This window comes from Macaca thibetana, chromosome 14, assembly GCF_024542745.1.
Source record: "Macaca thibetana thibetana isolate TM-01 chromosome 14, ASM2454274v1, whole genome shotgun sequence".
Taxonomy (NCBI): Eukaryota; Metazoa; Chordata; class Mammalia; order Primates; family Cercopithecidae; genus Macaca; species Macaca thibetana.
Genome location: NC_065591.1, coordinates 10,130,355 through 10,154,979, shown reverse-complemented (window position 1 = coordinate 10,154,979; position 24,625 = coordinate 10,130,355). Strand labels below are relative to the sequence as shown.

Below are 24,625 nucleotides of genomic sequence, written 5' to 3'. Positions count from 1 at the left end.
TGCAGTGAGCTGAGATCTGGCCACTGCACTCCAGCCCGGGTGACAGAGCGAGACTCCGTCTCAAAAAAAAAAAAAAAAAAAAAAAAAAAGTAGCCCTATGCGGAGCTAGGAGAAACTGCAAAATGGACTTGTTTCCCTCTGGGGCCTTGAGGGATCTTTGGTTGATAGGGACAGCCAGACTGGAGCCGATTTGACCTGTGAGTCCCAAATAACCTGGATACACTCTGTCAACTCCTGAGCTCTCCCTCCGGCAGCCCAGTGATGTTTCAAAGCCCAAGGTCCCCACCTCATGTGACAGGCTGGGGATGGGAGACACTTCCCACAAAGGCGGACCCAGCCCTGAACACAAACAGTCGGGGGACTTGTTGAGTTTGCACTGAGCTTCCCTCCAAATGAGGCAGGGGGTGTTTTTGACGGTGTTGAGTCGCTCAGCCGGCTCTCCCTAGCTTCCTGTGCTCTCTGGGGACAAAGGTGGGGGCCCCTGGAACCCTCTGCGGGCTGGCAGCGTGCTTCCTGCACCCAGCGCCAGCCCGCCCTGGGGAGGGGCTGAGCCCGCCCTGCTCATGATAAGGCACAGGCAAGGGCTGCCCTGAAGGAAGCTCCAAAGAGAAAGGAGGGCAGGAAGCCCACAGCCCTCAGGGGTGTAGCCTGAGGCCCACCTGCAGCCCCCAGCCCTTGCCAGGAAAGGTAAGCTCGGGCCTCACTGGGACCACAGGCCCTTCTCTTCCTTATCCTCCTGCAGCCTCTGCCCAGCCTGCCTCTCGCCATGCGGCAGCCTGAACTTTCCACCTCCCCCGGGAGGCTTTGGCTGGTTTGTGATGTTGGCATTGAGTTGTGGGCCAGGATCAGAATTATTTCCTGGCCTGGGTACAAAGCCATGGCCAGAGTGGGCAGCTGCCCCTGAGGGTCTGGGGGTGAGCTGTGGGCTGGCATCGAGCAGGGTGGTCCTGAGTGAGCCCCTTCTTACCCGGCCTCAGTCTGCCTGTCTGTAGGATGGGAGCGGGTTGGACTAAATGGTCTCTGAGGGCCCTCGCAGCTCAAGCGCCAGCGCTGGTGAGATGGTCTGAGGGTACCATGGGCATACGGGCCTGGGGGCTCGCTCCTGCCCTCCTTCATGAACGGCTTTCCCCTGGGTGTGTCCAGGGCACCACAGAACTCTTCTGCCCAAACCCAGGAGCCTACCGGGGCCTGCCCACCTTGCCTCCTTCCCCACTCTCCGTAGCAGCAGCCGCAGCCATGGCGGGGATGAAGACAGCCTCCGGGGACTACATCGACTCATCATGGGAGCTGCGGGTGTTTGTGGGAGAGGAGGACCCGGAGGCCGAGTCGGTCACCCTGCGGGTCACTGGGGAGTCGCACATCGGCGGGGTGCTCCTGAAGATTGTGGAGCAGATCAGTGAGTGTCCCGCCGCCCACCTGCTGAACTCAGTACCACGGGTGGCCGCCACGGGTGTCTCCGGGCACTTCCGGGCCATCCCTGCTGCTCAGCTCGCGATAATGGTGTCATGGTGACTCAGGCATTAGCTTAATCATTTGGTTCCAAAAAAGACATTTCCCCAACTTCCTCTCCCTCCTACCCTCTTCCCTCCCTTCCTCCTGCTCCAGCTGGTCTGCTAAAGATCAGACCCAGCCACGATCCCCCATTCAGCCACCAACAGGAGCGGAAGGAGTGGTCTGGCCTGGACCAAGGCCAAAGTCACATTGCTGAGGTCTGAGGGGGTCTAGGTGACCTAAGGGCCTGCCCCCACACTCCCTACGCTTGGCGGAAGTTCTCAGCAGACTGGTGACAGGCCCAGCCTGGGTGGGAAGGCCCTGCCCCCACAGGAAGTTACAGCAGAGCAGCCTGTGGCATCAGTCATGGAGGGCCACGGGGCCAGTGACACAGGGGCTCCTCATCTTCCTTCCATGCCAGCAGTGGGGGCTACCCCTTCCTGAGAGGGCAGCAGGAATACCCCGATAGGCAGAGCCGGAAGGCAGGCCCACCACAGTCCTGGCCAAGAGCCTGGGCCTGGGCTGCCAGTGGGAGGGGGGTGGGTGATGGCGGGGAGGCTTCCTCAGACCCCGCCAGGCTACCACATGCAGCCCAGGAGGAGGTCAGTCCAACTATGGAGAGGATAGGGCCCAGAGTAGCCCAGCCACAAGGCTGAGGCTGCAAGGGGAGCTGCCAGGGGCAGGGCCTGGAGCAGCTGTGAGAGTAGAAGTGAGGAACAGAGACAGGGCGGTGAAGATCTGGGTGGCCCCAGGGCATGGCACGAGGGTAACGCAGGAGGCCTTAACCTGGAGTCAGACAGACTCTGCTGGGCTACCCGCTGCTGGGCACCCCAGGGCAAGTCCCTTTAGCTCTTTGTTCCCTGTGGTAGGGATACTGTCACTCCTAAGCACATCAGCTCTATCTACTGAGGCTCAGCCTGGCCACCCCAGGCCAGTCCCTGGCCTCCTGGAGCAGCGGGTGAGATGGACCCGTGGAGGCTGCGTGCCGGCTGCCGCACAGAGGGAGCTATTATGGGGGCCTGGGGCTCGAGGAGGGGGCTGCTCCGAGCCTAGGATGGAGATAACCCCAGGAGAAGTCCTGGGAGGTGGCCTCAGCAGGGAGGAGCAAGGTGGTGGCTCTGGGACTCGGAGGGCTGTGAATTAGGGCTCTCGGCCAGCAAGGATGCCGGAGTGTGACCAGAAATGAGGCTGGATGGTGCCTGGCCAGCTCTGCATGGCCCCGGAGGCCTCCAGAAGGGGTCTAGACTTTCTTCTGGAGGGGAAGGTGGCCACCGAAGGGTTCTCAGCAGGAGGCTGTCCTGCTAAGGTCAGCAGCAAGGCGAAGGGCTGGAGGCTGTGGGGCCCTGAGGAGGCTGTGGTCCTGGTTAGAGACACTAGGGCCTCCTAAGGCCAGGCAGGGAGGACGGAAAGGAGGGTGGATTTTGGAGGTGGGATTGGCATTGATCACATGTGGTGGCTAGAAGAGAAAGGGAGGATGCCTGGGCCTCTGGCATGAGTCCGCATCCCCCAACCCTGAGAGGTGGCGTGGGGAGCTGGAGAGGAGAGGGTACCTCTGTGCACAGCGAGTCTGAGCTGAGCACCAAAAGCCAGGACCAGGAGTTGTGGTGCTTACAGTCCCAGTGTCAGCCACTTGGCCAGGGGAACAAAGGGTTCTGGAAGGGAGGAAGGCGGTAGACAGTCCCCTCAGCCAGCAGCATGGGTTTCTGGCTGGGGGCCCAAGGCGGGGTCTGGGCTGAGGGCCACGCATGGGGCTGTGGCAGAAAGTGGCAACTGAAGCCACAGAATAGGGAGACCCAGTAAGGGGACATGGCCAAGGCGGGAGAAGACGGTCCCAGGCCGAACCTGGGGAAAGGACAAGGTAAAGGGCAGGTCAGGAGAGGGGCCAGAGAGGACAGGAGAAGAGCAAGGAGCCAAGAGAAGGGGAAGCAGTGGCACAAAGCCAGGGCCCCGCTGGGGCACCCAGGAGGGAAGGGCCCAACCTGGGAGGGGAGGCACAGGAGGACGGGCACTTCTCTTGGTTTGGCAGCAGTGGTGATGCCCGGCGTGTGTAGCAGTGGAGTTGGGGGCTGGCTGAGGCGGGTGGGATGCAGTGGGAATCAGAAAACTCACTGGGAGGACTTGGGAGGAACTCAGGAAACGGCTTCACAAACTCTCAAGGGCCGTGCACCCAGAGCAGCTTTCCGGCAGCCTTTTTTCTACGCTTCCTCCTGCCTGTTCATGCTCCTGGAGGGAGGCCGCGGGGAGACCTGTGCCTTCCATTACTGTGTCTCCAGTTCCCAGCTGGCTGACAAGGGACAGACGCACATCTCTACTTCAATGCCCACTCATGGATCGTCACGTGCGTGCACGAGTTTGCCACAAACTCTGCACCTACCACATGGGAGGCATTGTTCCATGTCCCAGTTTGTAAGGTGGTTATTATATCTTACAGACAGGGAAACTGAGGTCCCATGAGGTTAAGTGGCTTGTCCAAGGTCACACAGCTAATACCTATAAATATTGAGTGCCCATTGCTCCAGGCCAGGCACAGGTCCAGGCCCTGAGGATATACAGCAGTGAGACGGATGTAGTCTGTGCCTCTGGGAGCTCCCCAGAATGCAAGACAGAGGCCATTAAACCGTAGATTACGGGAGGACAGAGGGGGCGTCATGTGGAGGGAGCCCAGTGGGCTGGAATGGAAGAGATGGGGTGCTAAGATTGGGGTACCCAGATTCTGGGTTGGAGAGCTCCCCTGGGAAGCGAAATACAAGCCAAGCCTAGAAGGCCCATCGGGGGGCTGCCTGCAGAGAGCCCTGCTGCTGTTACCATGGGGTAGACCCCAGGCCCGCCCAGGCTGCCCCACTCTTGGCTTAGGCAGGGCAGGGGAATGGTCACCCCAGGCTTCTGAATCCTGGGGTTGTGCTGAGTGTTGGGGGCAGCAGGGAGGAAGGCTGGACCCGGATGTGCCCCCGTGCCCCACAGACCGCAAGCAGGACTGGTCAGACCACGCCATTTGGTGGGAACAGAAGAGGCAGTGGCTGCTGCAGACCCACTGGACACTGGACAAGTACGGGATCCTGGCCGACGCACGCCTCTTCTTCGGGCCCCAGCACCGGCCCGTCATCCTTCGGCTGCCCAACCGCCGTGCACTGCGCCTCCGCGCCAGCTTCTCCCAGCCCCTCTTCCAGGCCGTGGCTGCCATCTGCCGCCTCCTCAGTGAGTTGCCCGGCTGATTCCCCCTGGCCCACGAGGGTGATGCAAAGAGGCAGGTACCCCCGTTTCCAGGCCCAGCTCTGGTGATGCTGTCCTTGCTGTCTGGGTTGCCACCCTGCCTGCAGGGCTGTGACCCGCCCCAAGCGCCCATGGGCGAGGTGGGGAAGTTGCAGCAGGACCTTGTCCCTGCTGAGACCCCAGCTCCCCTCAGGCATCCGGCACCCTGAGGAGCTGTCCCTGCTCCGGGCTCCTGAGAAGAAGGAGAAGAAGAAGAAAGAGAAGGAGCCAGAGGAAGAACTCTATGACTTGAGCAAGGTCGTCCTGGCTGGGGGTGAGTGCAGGTAGGGGTGGGCCTGGGGGGATGGGGGAAGGGGCCGGCCTGTGAGTCCCAACCCTGGGGGACAGGCCTGGTTGACCCCCAACCTGCACTCCAGGCGTGGCGCCTGCAGTGTTCCGGGGAATGCCAGCTCACTTCTCGGACAGCGCCCAGACAGAGGCCTGCTACCACATGCTGAGCCGGCCCCAGCCGCCACCTGACCCCCTTCTGCTCCAGCGTCTGCCACGGCCAAGCTCCCTGTCAGACAAGACCCAGCTCCACAGCAGGTGGGCCCAGGAGCCACGCCCCCTGTGTCGGGGCTCCCCCACCCAGGATCCACCCCCTGTCCCATGTCTGTGCCCACCCCAAATCCACACTTCGTTTCCAGGCCTTTTCTCTGTATGTGCTTGTCCCCCAGCCCAGACCCCCTCCCCACCCCAGGGCCGTACCTGGCGCAGCCCTGACTGCTGCCTCTGCTGCGGCCCAGGTGGCTGGACTCGTCGCGGTGTCTCATGCAGCAGGGCATCAAGGCTGGGGACGTACTCTGGCTGCGCTTCAAGTACTACAGCTTCTTCGATTTGGATCCCAAGGTGGGCCGGGGCAGGGAGAAAGCAGGCCTCAAGTCCATAAGACATGGAGACCTAGGGCTTGGGGTATGGGCTCTGGGATGTTAGTGACTTGTAGTGGCCTGTCCTTCTGCTCGTTTGTCCATCCACACCTTTGTTTACTGACCCCACAAACACGCACTGAAACTCATCTACGCACCTCAGCATCGGGCCAGATCCTGGGTCCCGGGCAGATGCTGAAGCAGATGGAGACCAATAAGTCTCAGTGCCTGTTTCCCAGGGAGCCGTCAAGGAGGAAGCTAAGACCCACAGATCCTCGTAGACAGTGTGTGTGGGGGTGCCCCTGAGAAGTCTGGGGCTCAGGTGGGAGAGGCCCAGGCCTGGGAGCTCTGGGAAGGCTTCCTGGAGGGGGCAGCATTTGGGACTGCAGTACCTGGGGGTGGGTGAGGAAGGAAGCTTTGCAGGGTAGCCCCTCTGTGCCCTGTCCACTCTTCCTCTTTTCCTCCATTGGCAACCAACATGCTCCAGGCAAAATGCTCCATGCAAAGGGCTCCATGGAATGTGCTTCATGCGCATCTCAAAAACCTCCCAGAAGCCCACAGGTTGCTCTTTCTACCCATAGGCCCCGCCTCTCTGCCCCACTTCTCTGCAAAGCATCGGAGTTGTTTGAACACTTGTGCCGCAGAATCCCACTTCTTGCTTCCGAGCTTCCTCTGGGTGCTGTTCGACTCCCTCTCACTCCTTGGCCACAGCTATTCTGTATCTTTTGTCACCATCCACACGTGAGAAGCGCATCTGCTGAGGTGGCCACGCCTCCAGGCTGTCTGTCCCCTGGCCATGTCCTACTTGCTTCTTACTTGACCACTTACTTGTGACATAGACACCACCCTGACCGCTCCTCCGGAATAGCTTCCTCCTGAAGCCTCCTGTCCACTTGCTTGGGGGGTGGCCTCTCCCCAAGCCACTCTGCCAGGCTCTGTGACTCTCCCTCCTCCTCTCCACGGCCCCTCGGTGTTGGCGAGCCCCAGGCTCTGCCCAGGCTCCGCCCTGGGCCTCTGCTCTCTCCCCTCCCTCTCTCAGTCATCTCCAGTGTTGTGGATTTCAATACCATCTCCACACTCTCTCTCAGTTGATATATCCAGCTCAGATGGCTCTCCCCTAAGCTTTATTTATTTATATATTTTTTTATTTTTATTTTTTGAGACAGAGTCTTGCTCTGTCGCCTGCCCAGACTGGAGGGCAGTAGTGTGATCCCAGCTAACTGCAGCCTGGACCTCCCAGGCTCATGTGATCCTTCAGCCTCGGCTCCTTGAGTAGCTTGGGACTATAGGCATGTACTATACCTGGCTATTTTTTTTTTTTTTTTTGAGATGGAGTCTTGCTCTGCTGCCCAGGCTAGAGTGCAGTGGCGCGATCTCAGCTCACTGCAACCTCCTCCTCCTGGGTTCAAGCAATTCTCCTGTCTCAGCCTCCTGAGTAGCTGGGATTACAGGTGGGCGCCCACCACCACGCCTGGCTAATGTTTGTATTTTTTTAGTAGAGATGGAGTTTCACCATATTGGTCAGGCTGGTCTCGAACTCCTGACCTCAGGTGATCCACCCGCCTCGGCCTCCCAAAGTTCTGGGGTTATAGGAGTAAGCCACTGTGCCCGGCCTAATTTTATTTTTTTTGAGACAGAGTTTTGCTCTTGTTGCCCAGGCTGGAGTGCAATCACGTGATCTCAGATCACCACAACCTCCACCTCCTGGGTTCAAGCGATTCTCCTGCCTCAGCCTCCCGAGTAGCTGGGGTTACAGGCGTGAGCCACTGCGTCGGGCAGGCTGTGCCTTTTTATTCTAGTGTTTTCCTCTCTATGACATATTTCCACCTCTTTGTTTTGCCATTTCACACATTATCTATTGACTTTGTGAGAAGGTTTCACCGTCTTACATTCTCTTCCCTGCCCACACAATACACACATTTCCTTGCATCTTTCTAAGTGAGTAGTATCTATAGTCTTTGGTTAAAACAATGTGATATGGCTATAAATAGTAACATATATAAATAGTGTTCCTAGTTAAGCCACAGAGTAACTATGATTATTTTTTCCTTTTTTGCTCAAATGTTTTTGAAGTTCATAATTGCCTTTTTCTTTTATTTTCTTTTCTTTTGAGACAAGTTTTACTCTTGTTGCCCAGGCTGGAGTACAAAGGCGCGATCTCAGCTCAGTGCAACCTCCGCCTCCTGGGTTCAGGCGATCTCCTGCTTCAGCCTCCCAAGTAGCTGGGATTGCAGGCACACGCCACCACGCCCCCCTAATTTTATTTATTTATTTATTTTTGTTGTTGAGGTGGAGTCTTGCTCTTGTTGCCCAGGATAGAATGCAATGGTGTGATCTTGGCTTACTGCAACCTCCGCCTCCCAGATTCAAGCAATTCTCCTGCCTCAGCCTCCCTAGTAGCTGGGATTACAGGAGCCCCCCACCATGCCTGGCTAATTTTGTGTATTTTTAGTAGAGACGGGATTTCACCATGTTAGCCAGGCTGATCTTGAGCTCCTGACCTCAGGTGATCCACCCACCTCAACCTCCCAAAGTGCTGGGATTACAGGCGTGAGCCACCGCACACGGCCGAAACTTTTCTTTTCTTTCTTATTTTTCGGTTCTTTTTCTTTCTGTGTTCTACTCTTTGGAGACCTCCTCAGCTTATACTCTAAAACACCTATTGAATTTTTAATTTCTGTAACTATGTTTTTAAGTTCCAAGAGGTCTTGTTTTTTGAGTGTTCCTTTATAGGGCTTTTTGTTGTTGTTGTTGTTTGAGAGGGAGTTTCATTCTTGTTGCCCAGGCTGGAGTGCAATGGCGCGATCTCGGCTTACCGCAACCTCCACCTCCTGGGTTTAAGTGATTCTCCTGCCTCAGCCTCCCACAGAGCTGGGATTACAGATGCCTGCCGCCACCATGCCCAGCTAATTTATTTTTGCATTTTGAGTAGAGATGGGGTTTCACCGTGTTGGCCAAGCTGGTCTCGAACTCCTGACCTCAGGTGATCCCCCTGCTTTGGCCTCCCATAGTGCTGGGATTACCGGCATAAGCCATCACGCCTGGCCATAGCGTTTTCTTTCTCTTTTTTTTTTTTGAGACAGAGTCTTGCTCTGTCGCCCAGGCTGGAGTGCAGTGGCACGATCTCAGCTCACTGCAAGCTCCTCCTCGCCTCCCGAGTTCACACCATTCTCCTGCCTCAGCCTCCGGAGGAGGCTGGGCGTGGTGGCTCACACCTGTAATCCCAGCACTTTGGGAGGCCGAGGTGGGCGGATCACCTGAGGTCAGGAGTTTGAGACCAGCTTGGCCAACATGGTGAAATCCCGTCTCTACTAAAAATACAAAAATTAGCCAGGCGTGGTGGTAAGCGCCTATAATCCCAGCTACTTGGGAGGCTGAGGCGGGAGAATTGCTTGAACCTAGAGAGTGGTGGTTGCAGTGAGCTGAGATCATGCCACTACACTCCAGCCGTTGTAACCATTCAGCTTGATTATTTATTTATTTATTTATTTATTTATTTATTTTTGAGATGGAGTCTCACTCTGTTGCCCAGGCTGGAGTGCAATGGTGCGGTCTTGGCTCCCTACAACCTCCGCCTCCCAAGTTCAAGCAATTATCCTGCCTCAGCCTCCCGAGTAGCTGGGACTACAGGCATGTGCCACCACACCCGGCTAATTTTTGTATTTTTAGTAGAGACCGGGTTTCACCGTTTTGGCCAGGCTGGTCTTGAACTCCTGACCTTGTGATCCACCCACGTTGGCCTCCCAAAGTGCTGGGATTACAGGCATGAGCCACCATGCCTGGATCAGCTTATTTGTAACAAACGTGTATGGTTGTGCAACCATCACCACAATCCAGTCTTAAAACATTTCCACTGCCCCAGACAAGCACTGACGGCACAATGCCCATTTGCAGTCATTCCTCCTCCCACACTAACCCCCAACCACCACTGATCTGCTTTCCATGTGGCTTTAATTTACATTTCCCTGATGACTAATAAAGTTGAGTCCCTTTTCATATGGCTATTAGCCATCTGGATATGCTGCTTTGTGAGGTTTCTGTTCGAATATTTTGACAATTGTCATATTGAGTCATTTGTCTTTTTCTTATTGATTTGTAGGAGTTCTTTATATATTCTGGATATGAGCACTTTGCCAGATAAATACATTGTGAATATATTTTCCCCCTCTGTGCTTTGCCTTTTAATTGTCTGAATGGTTTCTTTTGATAAACAGCAGCTCTTAATTTTAATAGAACCAAATTTATATTTTTATCTTTCTTTTTTTATTTTTAGAGATGGGGTCTCGCTCTGTCACCCAGACTAGAGTGCAGTGGTGCGATCATAGCTCACTGCAACCTTGAACTCCTGGGCTCAAGCGATCTTCCTGCCTTAGCTTTCTGAGTAGCTGGGACTACAGGCATGTGCCACAAGCCTGGTTAATTCTTTAAAAATTTTTTAGAGATGGAGTTTTGCTACGTTGCCAAGATTGGGTCTCAAGTGATCCTCCCGCTTCGGCTTCCTGAGAAGTTGGGATTTTTTTTTTTTGAGACAGAGTCTCACTCTGTCGCTCCCAGGCTGGAGTGCAGTGGCATGATCTTGGCTCACTGCAACCTCCGCATCCTGGGTTCAAGAGATTCTCCTGCCTCAGCCTCCCGAGTAGCTGGGATTATAGGCGCCTGCCACCACACCCGGCTAATTTTTTGTATTTTTAGTAGAGACGGTGTGAAACCTCACCATGTTGGTCAGGCTGATCTCACACTCCTGACCTCAAATGATCTGCCCACCTCAGCCTCCCAAAGTGCTAGGATTACAGGCGTGAATCACTGCACCCAGTTAACATTCCTTTAAAAAAAGAATATTCTGGTCTTGTTTTATGAGTGCAGTGCTTTAGCTCTGTAAGGATTTTTTTTTTTTTTGAGATAGAGTCTTCTTCTGTCACCCAGGCTGGAGTGCAATGGCACGATCTCGGCTCACTGCAACCTTTGCCCACTGGGTTCAAGCCAGTCTCCTGCCTCAGCCTTCCAAGCAGCTGCGATTACAGGCATGCACCATGATACCTGGCCTAATTATTTTTGTATTTTTAGTAGAGACAGGGTTTCACCGTGTTGGCCAGGCTGGTCTCAAACTCCTGACCTCGTGATCTGCCCGCCTCAGCGTCCCGAAGTGCTGGGATTACAAGCATGAGCCACCAGGCTCAGATTCTATAAGGATTTTTTATTTTTTTATTTTTTGAGATGAAGTCTTAGTTTGTTGCCAGGGTGGAGTGCAGTGGCACGATCTTGGCTCACTACAACCTCCACCTCCCAGGTTCAAACGATTCTCTTGCCTCAGCCTCCTGAGTAGCTGGGCCTACAGGCGCGTGCCACCATGCCCAGCTAATTTTTGTACTCTATAAGGATTTTGAGTTGCGTTTGAAGTTCTCTTGTGCGCCCTGCCTGGCCTTCATTTCCTCCAAGCTGTTTTATTCTTGTTTTCTTGGTCTCTATGGTTCATTCTTGAAGCTTTCCTTAAATGTGGGTAGTCCATACCTGTCTATTCATATTTAAAAGTGAAGCTCTAAGAAACTAATTGGAGGCCGGGCGCAGTGGCTCAAGCCTGTAATCCCAGCACTTTGGGAGGCCGAGACGGGCGGATCACGAGGTCAGGAGATCGAGACCATCCTGGCTAACACGGTGAAACCCCGTCTCTACTAAAAAATACAAAAAACTAGCCGGGTGAGGTGGCGGGCGCCTGTAGTCCCAGCTACTCGGGAGGCTGAGGCAGGAGAATGGCGTGAACCTGGGAGACGGAGCTTGCAGTGAGCTGAGATCCGGCCACTGCACTCCAGCCTGGGCGACAGAGCGAGACTCCGTCTCAAAAAAAAAAAAAAAAAAAAGAAAAAGAAAAAGAAAGAAACTAATTGGAGACCCGAGTGTGTGAGTAGGGCTTGGCATCTTGGTGGCCCCCTGGAGGCAATGGGACTGGGCTGCCATTCTTTGTCGGGCATTTCTCTGGTGGCTCAGCCTCTCAGTGGCAACTCCACTGATCTTTCAAGTGGAGATAGAAGGCTCCCTGCCAATGTCTTGGGTGACAAGTGGGAAAAGGTGTGGGTGTCTCACTCATCTGAATGCTAGCTTTCTTTAAATTTGTGTTTTTGCCAGGCACGGTGGCTCACACCTGTAATCCCAGCACTTTGGGAGGCCAAGGCAGGTGGATCACCTGAGGTTGGGAATTCGAGACTAGCCTGACCAACATGGAGAAACCCTGTCTCTACTACACATACAAAATTAGCTGGGTATGGAGGCGCATGCCTGTAATCCCAGCTACTCGGGAGGCTGAGGCAGGAGAATCGCCTGAACCCGAGAGGCAGAAGTTCTGGTGAGCCAAGATCGTGCCATTGTACTCCAGCCTGGGCAACAAGAGCAAAACTCCATCTAAAAACAAAAACAAAAACAAAAAAAGTCTGTTTTCAGCCTAGTGCAACCCCCACCTCATCCAGCTGTGTCTGGGGTACCAAATGCAAGGATGCATCTGGTTCAGCATCTCCAGAGAGGGGGCCCCAGCTTCTGCCAGGTGCCTGCTTGCCATCACTTGGCTGCACGGAGCTGGGGAGGGGCCTGCTTTTTTTCATGGACTTTGTCCAGTCCTCTCTTCAGCTCGCCCTTGCATCTCACTCAGAGGATCCGCATCAGAGTCTGCCAGGGGTCCGCCATGCAAACTGGATGCCTGTGTTCAGATCTTTTCTTTTTGTTGCTTGCTTTCTGCCTATTTTCAAGTCTCATTAGTGGATTTACCAGACAGGAGAGCGAAAAGGCGTGAGGCTCCAGCTCTCTCTGCATAACCCAGTTCCCATCTACGGTTTGCTCTCCATCTTTCAAATTGTTTTCTTTTTCTTTCTTTTGGAGACAAGGTCTCACTCTATCCCCCAAACTGGAGTGCAATGGTGCAGTCACAGCTCACTGCAGCCTCAACCTCCTGGGCTCAGGTGATTCTCCCGCCTCAGCCTCCTGAGTACCTAGGACTACAGGCGCGCACCACCTCACGTGGCTAATGTTTTGTATTTTTAGTAGAGAAAGGGTTTCACCATGTTGCCCAAGCTGGTCTGAAACTCCTGGGCTCAAGCTATCCGCCTGTCTTGGCTTCCCAAAGTGCTGGGATTACCGGCGAGAGCCACCGCCCCGGCCTCTCCTTTGTCCTTTTGGGTTTGCCTTCCTAAACCTTTGCTATCAATTCTGGGTGGGATTTAGCGAGAACGTTGGTCTTCTGTGGGTAACTGGGATCCCCTCTTGGAGTCTCTGCCCTCCCTGTCCCTTTTCTCTGGAATCCTCTTCCTTCACTCTTCCCTTGAGTGGCCCATTGTCATCCTTCCTGTCTCTACTCAGCTTGTTACCTCCTCAGGGAAGCCTTCCCTGACTGCTTCCGCATGTTCCATTCGCTCATCTCCACTGAACTTGAGCTTCCCTGTGGAAACTGTTTCCTTGATAGTGTTTACTGCAGCCTTGAATTACTCGACTTATTGACTGGTTTACTCGGTCTCCCCTGCACCCAGGGCAGCATGCCAGCACACAGTAAACATCTGCACAACCGAGCCCAGATTTAGATGTGCAGGCCTGGGGGGCTGGCAGCAGGGGGCTGGCAGGCTGTAAGGGTGGGGTTGAGGTCTGCGGCCCATGTCCAGCCACTGAATGAATCTGCCTCAGCAAGGAGGGCAGGGCAGAAGGCCAAGGCTGGCAGGGGCTGAGTGCAGGGCGCCCAGGGCAGCTGGCACCTGACCAGCCCAGCCTCCCCTCCCACCACTCCAGACAGACCCCGTGCGGCTGACGCAGCTGTATGAGCAGGCCCGGTGGGACCTGCTACTGGAGGAGACTGACTGCACTGAGGAGGAGATGATGGTGTTTGCTGCCCTGCAGGTACCAGGCGGGCCTCGGGGCCCCAGGGCAGCTGGGAGGTGGGCCAGTCCCAGGGCAGGAAGGGCCTTCCTGAGTGGGGGCTACCTCCAGGGAAGCCCGACCTGGGGGGGACTGCTAGGGGACCAGGTTGCTGGACTCAGCCCTCCCTGGCTTCATGACCACCTAGTACCACATCAACAAGCTATCCCAGAGCGGGGAGGTGGGGGAGCCGGCTGGCACAGACCCAGGGCTGGACGACCTGGATGCAGCCCTGAGCAATCTGGAGGTGAAGCTGGAGGGGTCGGCACCCACGGATGTGCTGGTGAGGAGGGGCTCGGGGAAGGGCTGGGCAGGGACAAGTGTGAGGCACCGGGTGCCCCTCTGACTCTGGTCCTCCCACAGGACAGCCTCACCACTATCCCAGAGCTCAAGGACTATCTCCGAATCTTCCGGTGAGCTGGGGGCCAGAGTAGGCAGCCCTGCTGGAGGGGTTGGTCTGCGTATGGAGGGAGGGGGCGAGGCGGCCTTTCACAAACTCCCACACCCCATGAAGGCCCCGGAAGCTGACCCTGAAGGGCTACCGCCAGCACTGGGTGGTGTTCAAGGAGACTACACTGTCCTACTACAAGAGCCAGGATGAGGCCCCTGGGGACCCCATTCAGCAGCTCAACCTCAAGGGTGAGTGCACAGGGCCAGGGGCTGGTGGGGTTCAGCTGTCGCTCTCACTGGCCGTTTCCTCCTGGAGATGGGGGAAGATGCTCTCTGTTCTGAGGTGACGGTGTGGGGCCAGCATGCACTCGAGGACTCAGGCGGCTCTTCCCCTTCCAACCTCCTAGACCACCGCTTCTCTCCCTCCAGGCTGTGAGGTGGTCCCCGATGTTAATGTCTCCGGCCAGAAGTTCTGCATTAAACTCCTAGTGCCCTCCCCTGAGGGCATGAGTGAGATCTACCTGCGGTGCCAGGATGTGAGTGAGGGCCGGGCAGGGGCCAGAGCTGGGCAGGAGCTGGGGCAGGGGCAGGGGCTAAGGAGCATCAAGCTTGGCTAGCACTGTCCCCCTCACCCCTCTCGCCCAGGAGCAGCAGTATGCCCGCTGGATGGCTGGCTGCCGCTTGGCCTCCAAAGGCCGCACCATGGCTGACAGCAGCTACGCCAGTGAGGTGCAGGCCATCCTGGCCTTCCTCAGCCTGCAGCGCACGGGTGGCGGGGGCCCCGGCAACCACCCCCAGGGCCCTGATGCCTCTGCTGAAGGCCTCAACCCCTATGGCCTGGTTGCCCCCCGTTTCCAGCGAAAGTTCAAGGCCAAGCAGGTACCAGGAGGAGTCAGGGTGGGAATGCGCATAGTGTTTACCCGGAGACCCTGGGTCTCCACAGAGCCTTCCTCAGGAAAGCTACGTGCTCACTGGGCTTCTCCCACTGCGTCCCTGAGATTGCGCGGCTGGTACCCACCCTCTGGGAGGAGTCACGGTCCAGGTGCCCATGTTCACCTTGCAGCCTGGCACACTGCAAATCTGTACCTTGGTGGCCCGTGGGCACTGCCCCTTCCCAGGCTCACATGCTGTCACCCTGATGGGGAGGTGGGGGTTCGGTGACTTTGGAAGAGGGGAATAGTGCCTGGCAGCCCATCACCAGTATGCTCCCGCAGCTCACCCCACGGATCCTGGAAGCCCACCAGAATGTGGCCCAGTTGTCGCTGGCAGAGGCCCAGCTGCGCTTCATCCAGGCCTGGCAGTCCCTGCCTGACTTCGGCATCTCTTATGTCATGGTCAGGTATGGCCCCCAGCCCATCCCCCTGCCCAGCACCGTCTCTGCCCTTACCTGCCACCCGGCTGCTGTGTGCCCACATCCCAAGAGTGGGTTCTGGACAGGCACCCCGAAGACTCCCTTCCCTTGTAAGCAGGCCTTACTGAGGGCCCCACGTGTGCCCCTCATGCTGTCCCTCCACAACAAACATAAGAGACAAAGCTCATGCCAGGTGCTGGGGCTCATGTCTATAATCTCAGCACTTTGGGAGGCCAAGATAGGAGGATCACTTGAGCCCAGGAGTTTGACACCAGCCTGGGCAACACAGAAAGTCCCCTGTCTCTACAAAAAATTGTAAAAAATTAGCTGGGCATGGTGGTGGTCACCTGTAGTCCCCGCTACTCGGGAGGCTGAGGTGGGAGGATCTCTTGAGCCTGGGAGGTCAAGACTGCAGTGAGCTGTGATCACACCACTGCACTCCAGCCTGGGTGACAAAGCGAGACTCTGTCTCAAAAATAAATAGGCCAGGCCAGGCACGGTGGCTCACACCTGTAATCTCAGCACTTTGGGAGGCCGAGGCGGGCGGATCATGAGGTCAGGAGCTTGAGACCAGCCTGGCCAACATAGTGAAACCCCATCTCTACTAAAAATACAAAAATTAGCCGGGTGTGGTGGCATGAACCTGTAGTCCCAGCTACTCAGGAGGCTGAGGCAGGAGAATCCCTTGAACCCAGGAGGCACAGGTTGCAGTGAACTGAGACTACACCACTGCACTCCACCCGGAGTGACAGAGCGAGACTCTGCCTCAAACAAACAAACAAAACAAAACAAACAAATAAATAGGCGGGGCGCGGTGGCTCACGTCTGTAATACCTGCACTTTGGGAGGCTGAGGTGGTCAGATCATTTGAGGTCAGGAGTGTGAGACCAGCCTGACCAACATGGTGAAACCCTGTCTCTACTAAAAATACAAAAATTAGCCAGGTGTGGTGGCAGGTGCCTATAATCCCAGCTACTCGGGAGGCTGAGGCAGGAGAATCTCTTGAACCCAGGATGCGGAGGTTGCAGTGAGCCAAGATCGTGCCACTGCACTCCAGCCTGGATGCGACAGAGTGAGACTCCATCTCAAGTAAGTAAGTAGATAAATAAATAAATAAAAGAGCCAGTGCGGTGGCTCACCCCTGTAATCCCAGCACTTTGGGAGGCCAAGGCAGGCAGATCATGAGGTCAGGAGATCGAGACCAGCCTGACCAACATGGGGAAACTCCGTCTTTTTTTTTTTTTTTTTTTTTTTTTTGAGACGGAGTCTCGCTCTGTCACCCAGGCTGGAGTGCAGTGGCCGGATCTCAGCTCACTGCAAGCTCCGCCTCCCGGGTTTACGCCATTCTCCCGCCTCAGCCTCCCGAGTAGCTGGGACTACAGGCGCCTGCCACCTCGCCCGGCTAGTTTTTTGTATTTTTTAGTAGAGACGGGGTTTCACCGTGTTAGCCAGGGTGGTCTCGATCTCCTGACCCCGTGATCCGCCCGTCTCGGCCTCCCAAAGTGCTGGGATTACAGGCTTGAGCCACCGCGCCCGAAACTCCGTCTTAAACACAAAAATTAGCCAGGCGTGGTGGCGCGTACCTGTAATCCCATCTTCTAGGGAGGCTGAGACAGGAGAATCACTTGAACTAGGGAGGCGGAGGGTGCAGCGAGCCAAGATTGCGCCACTGTACTCCAGCCTGGTGACAGAGCGAGACTCTGTCTCAAAAAAAAAAAAAACAAAAAAACAAAAACAAGAGACAAAGTTCAGGTCAGGAGAGCAGAAGAACCAGTTCTTGCCCCAGCTCTGTTGTGGACAGTTCACTGTCTGGGCCTGGGTTGGCCATAGCGGTGGATGCCATTATGGAGAGTGGACCCCTCTGATTAGTTGTTTCCCAAGACTGCAAAGAAGGGAGCGAGACAGCAGCTGATGAGGATGATACCAAAAACCAAAACCAGTTACCATTTAAAGGCATGGCCTGTTTGCCCGATGCTGCTAAATGCTGTTGTGGGGATTCTATCAATTAATCCCCATTTTCCAGATGAGAAACTTGAGGCCGAGGGAACTCACATGGCTTGCTCAGCGTCACAGAGCTGCGAGCTGCAGTTGGGAAGGGCTGGCTCTCCAGCGCGGCGCCACATTGTCTGGGCGGGCTTGGGCCATGCGGGGTGGAGCCCTGGCTGACTCTCTCCCGCTGGGGGTCAGGTTCAAGGGCAGTAGGAAAGACGAGATCCTGGGCATCGCCAACAACCGACTGATCCGCATCGACTTGGCTGTGGGCGACGTGGTCAAGACCTGGCGTTTCAGCAACATGCGCCAGTGGAATGTCAACTGGGACATCCGGCAGGTGGGCCCAGACCCAGGGTATGGATGGGGGACAGGTGCCAGGCTGGAGCTGTATCCAGCCAGGGTGGGGCAGGGGCTGCTCCCATATCCCACCCCCATTTGCCTCTCTGACTCTCTGCCCTTCAGGTGGCCATCGAGTTTGATGAGCACATCAATGTGGCCTTCAGCTGCGTGTCTGCCAGCTGCCGAATTGTACACGAGTACATCGGGGGTTACATTTTCCTGTCGACGCGGGAGCGGGCCCGTGGGGAGGAGCTGGATGAAGACCTCTTCCTGCAGCTCACCGGGGGCCATGAGGCCTTCTGAGGGCTGTCTGACTGCCCCTGCCCTGCCCACCACCTGTCACGGCAACTCCCAAGCCCACACCCACAGGGGCTCACTGCCCCACACCCGCTCCAGGCAGGCACCCAGCTGGGCATTTCACCTGCGGTCACTGACTTTGTGCAGGCCAAGGACCTGGCAGGGCCAGACGCTGTCATCACCCAGGCCAGGGATGGGGGTGGGGGTCCCTGAGCTCCTGCGGTACCCCCTTCCCTTGTCCGAGTGGCTAAGGCTGATACCCCTGAGCTATCTGCAGTCCCCTAGCACACAAGGAAGACCGGATGTAGCTACAGGATGATGAAACATGGTCTCAAACTGGAGTTTCTTTCTTGTTACTTTTTAAAATTTCTTTTTTATAAATTAATATTTTATTGTTGGATCCTTCTCCTTTCTCTGGAGCAGTGCTTGGGGCCACTCCGACACTCTGTCTCTTCATCACCAGCCAAGGAAAGGGGCTTTCCTGATAGAGACAAGAGTTCGTTAAAGGGAGATCTAAGTCAGTCTGGGGTTGGAAGCTAGGAGAGAGGTGAGGGCAGAAGGACACAGGCTTCAGGCACAAGGCATAGGGGCTGGGGTGGTGGCTCTCACGGGTAGGGCGTAGCTGCAGGGCCTCCTTGAAGTACTTGGGAAGCAGGAAGCCATGAGTATTCCCTGGAGTCAGAATCACCCCATTGGCAGAGCGGAAGAAGGATATTCCATCTGCTGACAGAGCCAGAGATGTGACTCGTGCCCTCCCTGAAGGCAAGGCCAGCCCCTGCTTTGTCCAGACTCACCTGCCAGAGCCAGGGGTCCATCAATGAACACAGCTATTTCACAATGGGGCCGCATGCCTGCAGAGACAGCTGAAGCTGGGGACTGGGCACCTAGAGGGCAGTCAGCAACCTGGGTAGACTGGGGTCCTGGGCTGGGATTGCAGGGTTGCTGCTCCATGCCAGGCATGGGGTGGCCTCAGACAAGTGTTGCAACCTTTGGAGGGGACCTGGGAGGACAGAGTGGGTGGGAGTAGCTAGGTGAGAGGGAAGGGCACTGACCACTGATGACACTGGGGTCTCCAGGCAGTCCTGGGGCCAGGTGGATGTGTGTCCTTCCCCCGCAGGACAGGCCCCTGAGTAGGATGGATGGCCAGTGCTTCCAGAATGTACCATGGACTAGCATCGGGGGCAGGGCCTGTGGCGTCTCCAGGGGCATCAACTCCAACTCAGGTACCTGGTTGAATAGGCAGCAGTGAGACCCCCTTCGCAGGCAGGGGTCCCTCCCATCTGGCTCTCGTGCTTGTCCCCTCACCCCGACCTGCAGGGAATGGCCCTGGTTGGCTCGGATGAGAAGGCCAGTGCTGGGATCCCCCTGCTGCAGGGCGAACCGCTGCTTCCTATTGGTGTCCACCACACGCTGCACATCTTCAGCAGAGAAGCCGTGGAACTGGGGCAACTGCAGGAGGGCGCCCAGGGGCACGAAGCCATCTGTGGGCAGGCAGGGTGCTCAGGAGCCAATCTTGCACTGGACTGGGCCAGGGTTAACAGGGAGCTACAGGCAACCGAAACAAAGTCTGGGCTTGGAGATCGCTTGGGCATCCTCTGTAGGACCTTTTGAGTCTCCCCTTTCTGGGTCCCAGTTTTTTCAACTTACATAAAAAGAGGATCTGCCTCACGGAGGGGCAGGGAGGTGAGTGCTCAGCATAGAGCTGGCCTGGAGTGCACACTCACAACACCAGCTGCCCCATACCCTCTGGGGTACACCCTCGGGGTAAGTGCTGATCTGGCTGCTTGGCTGGAGGGGGCGGTCACCAGGCCTGGCCCAGACAAGAACTCTCCTCAGTCTGCTGTGGACATGACAGGGCCTCTAGGCCTTGCTCTCCTCTGTGCATGGGGAAGAAGTGCCCTCTGTGCCTTCCTCAGGGAGCAGTGGAGGCAGCCATGGGGGAGGAGTCGCAGACAGGCTCACGTTTCTCTCTGGGCTCAAGCCCCAGCCTCCAAGGCCCCTACTTACCAGCTCCCATGGGAAGCCCCAGCTTCAAGGCCCCATGGCGCAGGGCATAGGACAGAGCCTTGGACAGCTGCACGTCTCGGTCCTGAAAGAACCCAGCAGTGGCCCCTGGTCTCCATGGTGACCCTGCCCTGCTGCCCATCCTGAACCCTCAATGACCCACTGCAGAGAGAGCCCAGAGAGAAAGGAGTGCCAGTGGTCTCCAGGAATAGTAGGACCCTTCAACTCCTCCCCCCAGCAACTCCCAGGGAGCCTGGACTGGTGGGAGGGGGTGGGGAGGAGGCGCGCACCTGTTCCCGGGGTCTGGGGGCCCTTCTACCCCTGGACCCTGCTGCTTCCTGCCTTCCTCCTCCAGAGGAGTTCATGGCCAAGACCTGTGGGGAGCAGTGACGAGGGGGGACTGCTTTAAGGCCCCTCCCACGTCCCCACCCCTCCCAGAAAGTCACAAAGCCTCAGGAAGTGAGCGCTGGGTGGGAGTATAAGGCTCATTAAGTTCACCACCTCCATGCTCTGCTGCAGAGAGGGAAACTAAGGCCCAGCAGGCCAGACTTGCCCAAGGTCACACCGTCAGCCACGAGCGCAGGGAGGCCGAGTCCCACACTCCAGATCACTGGTGCCCCCCGCAAGGTGGTCTGGGAGGCAGGGCCGACGTGCAGACTGATGGGGCGGAAGCGTCCGGGCTGCGGGTACAAACCTCCACGCTCCTTGACCCCGGCGGGGCGGGCGGCGGGCCCGCCAATGAAAAGCCGCGGGGGAAGGGGGCGGGCACTTCCGCTTCGGGGAAGGGGCGGAGCCTGCGCGAACTGGAGGCCGGGGAGCGCAGGCTGGAGGCTGGAGCTTCTGGGCCCTGGAAAGGGGTCCCCGCGCATCCCGAGTCGGAGGCAGACCCCTGGGTTTGAGGGGAATGGGCATTTGGGGGCGCCTGAACCCAAGACCTCTGGATGGTAGGGATGCCCGGGCGTCCCGGACACCCTGCGGGACTCGGGGCTCCTGCGGGGAAGAAGGGGCGCTTTACTGCCCAGGGAGTGGTCAGGGGGGTGGAGAAGGGCTGCGGGTACCCTCAGGAGGTCTGCGACAGACGGGGCCAGCTGCGCAGCCCAGGAGTGGTAGTGGCCCCCCTGGGTGACAGGCCTGGCTCTATCCTCCCCCAGAGCTGCCCCGTCCAGATCATGGATCCTGAGGTGACCCTGCTGCTTCAGTGCCCTGGTGGGGGCCTGCCCCGGGAGCAAATACAGGCCGAGCTGAGCCCCGCCCACGACCGACGCCCACTGCCAGGTGGGGACGAGGCCATCACTGCCATCTGGGAGACCCGGCTAAAGGCCCAACCCTGGCTCTTCAACGCCCCCAAGTTCCGCCTGCACTCAGCCACCCTGGCGCCCATTGGCTCTCGGGGGCCACAGCTGCTTCTGCGCCTGGGCCTTACTTCCTACCGAGACTTCCTGGGCACCAACTGGTCCAGCTCAGCTGCCTGGCTGCGACAGCAGGGGGCCACCAACTGGGGTGACACGCAGGCCTATCTGGCGGACCCACTGGGGGTGGGCGCTGCACTAGCCACGGCCGATGACTTCCTTGTCTTCCTGCGCCGCTCCCGGCAGGTGGCTGAGGCCCCTGGGCTGGTGGATGTGCCTGGTGGGCACCCTGAGCCTCAGGTGAGATGCCAGGCTGGGCACAAAGACCCAGACAGCTCAAGGGAGCTGCAGCTCTCCACTCTCCCAATCCTCCCAGCTTTGGTTTCCTCATTCCTTAAAGGGAAAATTGGCCTGGTGTTTCTCTGAAAGTTTGCTCAGGGCAGTCCAGCTGCCTCCCCACTGACCCCTGCCCCAGTCCTGTGAGAAACTAGAAAACACAGGGGGGAAAGACTGGGCACAGGAAGAAGATGCCCTACCCCACCCCTGCCCCCTGTGTATCCCCTTTGAAGCTGGACCGCTGGTTGTCTGCCAGGAAAAGGACACCAGACGCAGGATCACTAAGTCTCTTACACTGTGCCACATCAGGCCCTTAGGGCCAGCAGGTATAGGCTTGCTGGTCCTGAGATGGGGCAGGGGGAAGAGGTGGGGAGCAGGAGCTGAGCCTGACCTCTCACAGGCCCTGTGCCCTGGTGACAGCCCCCAGCACCAGGACCTCGCTGGGGAGCTGGTGGTACGTGAGCTCTTTTCCAGTGTCCTTCAGGAGATCTGTGATGAGGTGAGTGAGGGTGACCTGGACAGGGTGGTAGACATAAAGGGAGGGGTTAGGACTTGCCAGAATTCTACAGATCTGGGCTGGCGGGAGGCCTGCAGGCATCTGGCTTTGCAGCTAGGCATACTAGGAGTGGAATTCTAGCCCGCAGTACTCTCTGCCTTGGATTCTTCTTCTTTTCCTTTTTTTTTTTTTTTTTTGAGACGGAGTCTCGCTCTGTCGCCCAGGCTGGAGTGCAGTGGCCGGATCTCAGCTCACTGCAAGCTCCGCCTCCCGGGTCCACGCCATTCTCCTGCCTCAGCCTCCCAAGTAGCTGGGACTACAGGCGCCTGCCACCGCGCCCGGCTAGTTTTTTGTATTTTTTAGTAGAGACAGGGTTTCCCCGTGTTAGCCAGGATGGTCTCGATCTCCTGACCTCGTGATCTGCCCGTCTCGGCCTCCCAAAGTGCTGGGATTACAGGCGTGAGCCACCGTGCCCGGCCTCTTTTCTATTTTTTAGACAGAGTCTCGCTCTGTCGCCCAGGCTGGAGTGCAGTGGCGCGATCTCAGCTCACTGCAAGTTCCGCCTCCCAGGTTCACACCATTCTCTTGCCTCAGCCTCCCGAGTAGCTGGGACTACAGGTGCCCACCACCATGCCTGGCTAATTTTTTTGTATTTTTAGTAGAGACGGGGTTTCACCATGTTAGCCAGGATGGTCTCGATCTCCTGACCTCATGATCTGCCTGCCTCAACCTCCGAAAGTGCTGGGATTACAGATGTGAGCCACTGTGTCCAGCGGATTCCTCTTCTTTTCTTTTCTTTTTTCTTTTTGAGACAGAGTCTTGCTCTGTTGTCCAGGCTGAGTGCAGTGGTGCCATATCGGCTCACTGCAAACTTTGCCTCCTGGGTTCAAGTGATTATCATGCCTTGCCCAGCCAAGGATTCTTCTTTTCAATGGAAACAATGATAAATATCTTACCCACTCCCCAAGTTTGTTGAAAAAGGAGTAAGTGTGGCAGGGCGTGGTGGCTCACACCTGTAATCCCAGCACTTTGGGAGGCCGAGGCCAGTGGATCATCTGAGGTCAGGAGTTCGAGACCAGCCTGACCAACATGGCAAAACCCCGTCTCTACTAAAAATACAAAAATTAGCTGGGCATGGTGGCGTGCACCTGTAATCCCAGCTACTCAGGAGGCTGAGGCAGGAGAATCACTTTAACCTGGGAGGCAGAGGTTGCAGTGAGCTGAGATGGCGCCACTGTACTCCAGCCTGGACGACAGAGCGAGACTCCATCTCAAAAAAAAAAACGGAAAAAGGAGTAAGTGGGAGTCCCAGTCACTAAATTGACTTCACTTGGGTGACCTTGGGCAACGTGTTCAATCTCTCTGGTTTTGGTGTACCTGTAAAACAAACATGCCCATCATCTGATATTCTGTCATGCCAGGCCCTTGATCTACAGGCTGTAAAGTGCTGTACACAGGCAACAGGCTGTTTTTCATTGAGAGAGGCAGGGATATGGGCAGTGGCATTGATAGGGGGGACCTCCCCCTACCCCACCCTCCACCACAGGTGAACCTGCCGCTACTCACCCTGAGCCAGCCCCTGCTGTTGGGCATCGCCCGAAACGAGACCAGTGCTGGCCGAGCCAGTGCCGAGTTCTATGTCCAGTGAGTGGGCTCGGGTACATGATCCTGGGTCTTGGGGAGGTGGGTGGTGAGGAGTGGGCTGAGGCAGCTGTGACTCCACAGGGACCCCGCAGGGGCTGGTCACCCACTAAGCCACCCTGTGTTCTTGTCCAGGTGCAGCCTGACTTCTGAGCAGGTGAGAAAGCACTACCTGAGTGGGGGACCTGAGGCCCACGAGTCTACAGGCATCATCTTTGTGGAGACACAGGTGCAGAGTGACAAACCATCTTGCTTGGAGGCCAGGGCTGGGGCCTGCAGAGGCCTGGCAATGCATTATCCCCAGGTGTTGGCTGGGTCACAATTCCCTCCAGAGGCACAAGATTTGCCCTTAGTGCAAGGGAAAGGTCCAGGGACCTGTTCAGCCCCTTAACATGCCTCCCTAAGGACAGCGCAGAGGTCTCTGAGGCTCAGGAATTCTGGGCACAGCCCTGGCAGGAGATGTGGCAAGCTTGAATGCCTGGGTCTTGTTGTCTCCCCACAGAACGTGCGGAGATTGCAGGAGACGGAGATGTGGGCTGAACTCTGCCCCTCGGCCAAAGGCGCCATCATCCTCTACAACCGGGTTCAGGGAAGTCCCACCGGAGCAGCCCTAGGGTCCCCAGCCCTACTCCCACCGCTCTGAAGATAATAAAGGACTTTATTCTTGGATTCCGTTGGCATCTGCTATTTCTGTGACAGAGAGGAACAGTGGGCCCTGAGTGCGTAAGGCAGGACAAGTGACCTGAGGAAAAAAAAAAAAACCCGCCCAGCCTCAGTGTCCTTCTCTACAAGCAGAGGATAAGAGCTATGGCTCCCTTGGCTGCCTCCTGAGAGGCTCCGGGGCCGAAGCAGCTCTGTAAGATATGCCTCGCTGCAGAGGGGAGCAACAGAGGAACGGAGAGACGGTGGCCGGGCCGAAAGCGTCACAAAGCCTCAG

The 24,625-nt window shown here is 56.8% G+C and overlaps 3 protein-coding genes across 11 annotated transcripts in view; 2 read left to right on the top strand and 1 right to left on the bottom strand.

The window, feature by feature from the left end:
• NUDT22 (nudix hydrolase 22) overlaps positions 1–24,357 on the top strand; it is a 113,460-nt gene extending 89,103 nt beyond the window's left edge. Inside the window, exons 2-7 of one of the 2 annotated variants that reach the window (XM_050757265.1) lie at positions 20,709–20,810; positions 21,018–21,515; positions 21,952–22,050; positions 23,594–23,691; positions 23,824–23,917; positions 24,191–24,357. In XM_050757265.1, coding sequence (XP_050613222.1) covers positions 20,808–20,810; positions 21,018–21,515; positions 21,952–22,050; positions 23,594–23,691; positions 23,824–23,917; positions 24,191–24,331 — 933 coding nt within the window. In that variant the 5' untranslated portion in view covers positions 20,709–20,807 and the 3' untranslated portion in view covers positions 24,332–24,357. Of the gene's footprint in view, positions 1–20,635; positions 20,811–21,017; positions 21,516–21,951; positions 22,051–23,593; positions 23,692–23,823; positions 23,918–24,190 lie in introns of those variants that run through there. The other variant, XM_050757267.1, reaches the window with a different exon arrangement.
• FERMT3 (FERM domain containing kindlin 3) lies at positions 417–18,266 on the top strand. Of its 2 annotated transcripts, XM_050757171.1 has the most exons (15): positions 442–687; positions 1,223–1,396; positions 4,453–4,686; positions 4,895–5,014; positions 5,118–5,286; positions 5,487–5,589; positions 13,368–13,475; positions 13,642–13,776; positions 13,857–13,906; positions 14,008–14,132; positions 14,313–14,419; positions 14,529–14,762; positions 15,098–15,222; positions 17,422–17,563; positions 17,689–18,266. In XM_050757171.1, exons 2-15 carry the CDS (start codon positions 1,237–1,239, stop codon positions 17,866–17,868), a joined length of 1,992 nt encoding a protein of 663 aa, XP_050613128.1. In that variant the 5' UTR covers positions 442–687; positions 1,223–1,236; the 3' UTR covers positions 17,869–18,266. The 2 variants fall into 2 exon arrangements, with proteins under 2 accessions (XP_050613127.1, XP_050613128.1); XM_050757170.1 differs by lacking the exons at positions 17,422–17,563; positions 17,689–18,266 and having other exon boundaries at positions 417–687; positions 15,098–16,461.
• TRPT1 (tRNA phosphotransferase 1) lies at positions 18,209–20,579 on the bottom strand. Of its 7 annotated transcripts, none has more exons than XM_050757300.1 (8): positions 20,368–20,579; positions 20,157–20,240; positions 19,870–19,951; positions 19,168–19,343; positions 18,915–19,089; positions 18,657–18,746; positions 18,472–18,585; positions 18,209–18,343 (listed from the first exon to the last, which is right to left on the bottom strand). In XM_050757300.1, exons 1-8 carry the CDS (start codon positions 20,371–20,373, stop codon positions 18,252–18,254), a joined length of 819 nt encoding a protein of 272 aa, XP_050613257.1. In that variant the 5' UTR covers positions 20,374–20,579; the 3' UTR covers positions 18,209–18,251. The 7 variants fall into 7 exon arrangements, with proteins under 7 accessions (XP_050613257.1, XP_050613258.1, XP_050613260.1 ...); XM_050757301.1 differs by having other exon boundaries at positions 18,472–18,582; XM_050757303.1 differs by having other exon boundaries at positions 18,657–18,713.
• Positions 24,358–24,625: the final 268 nt, after the last annotated feature.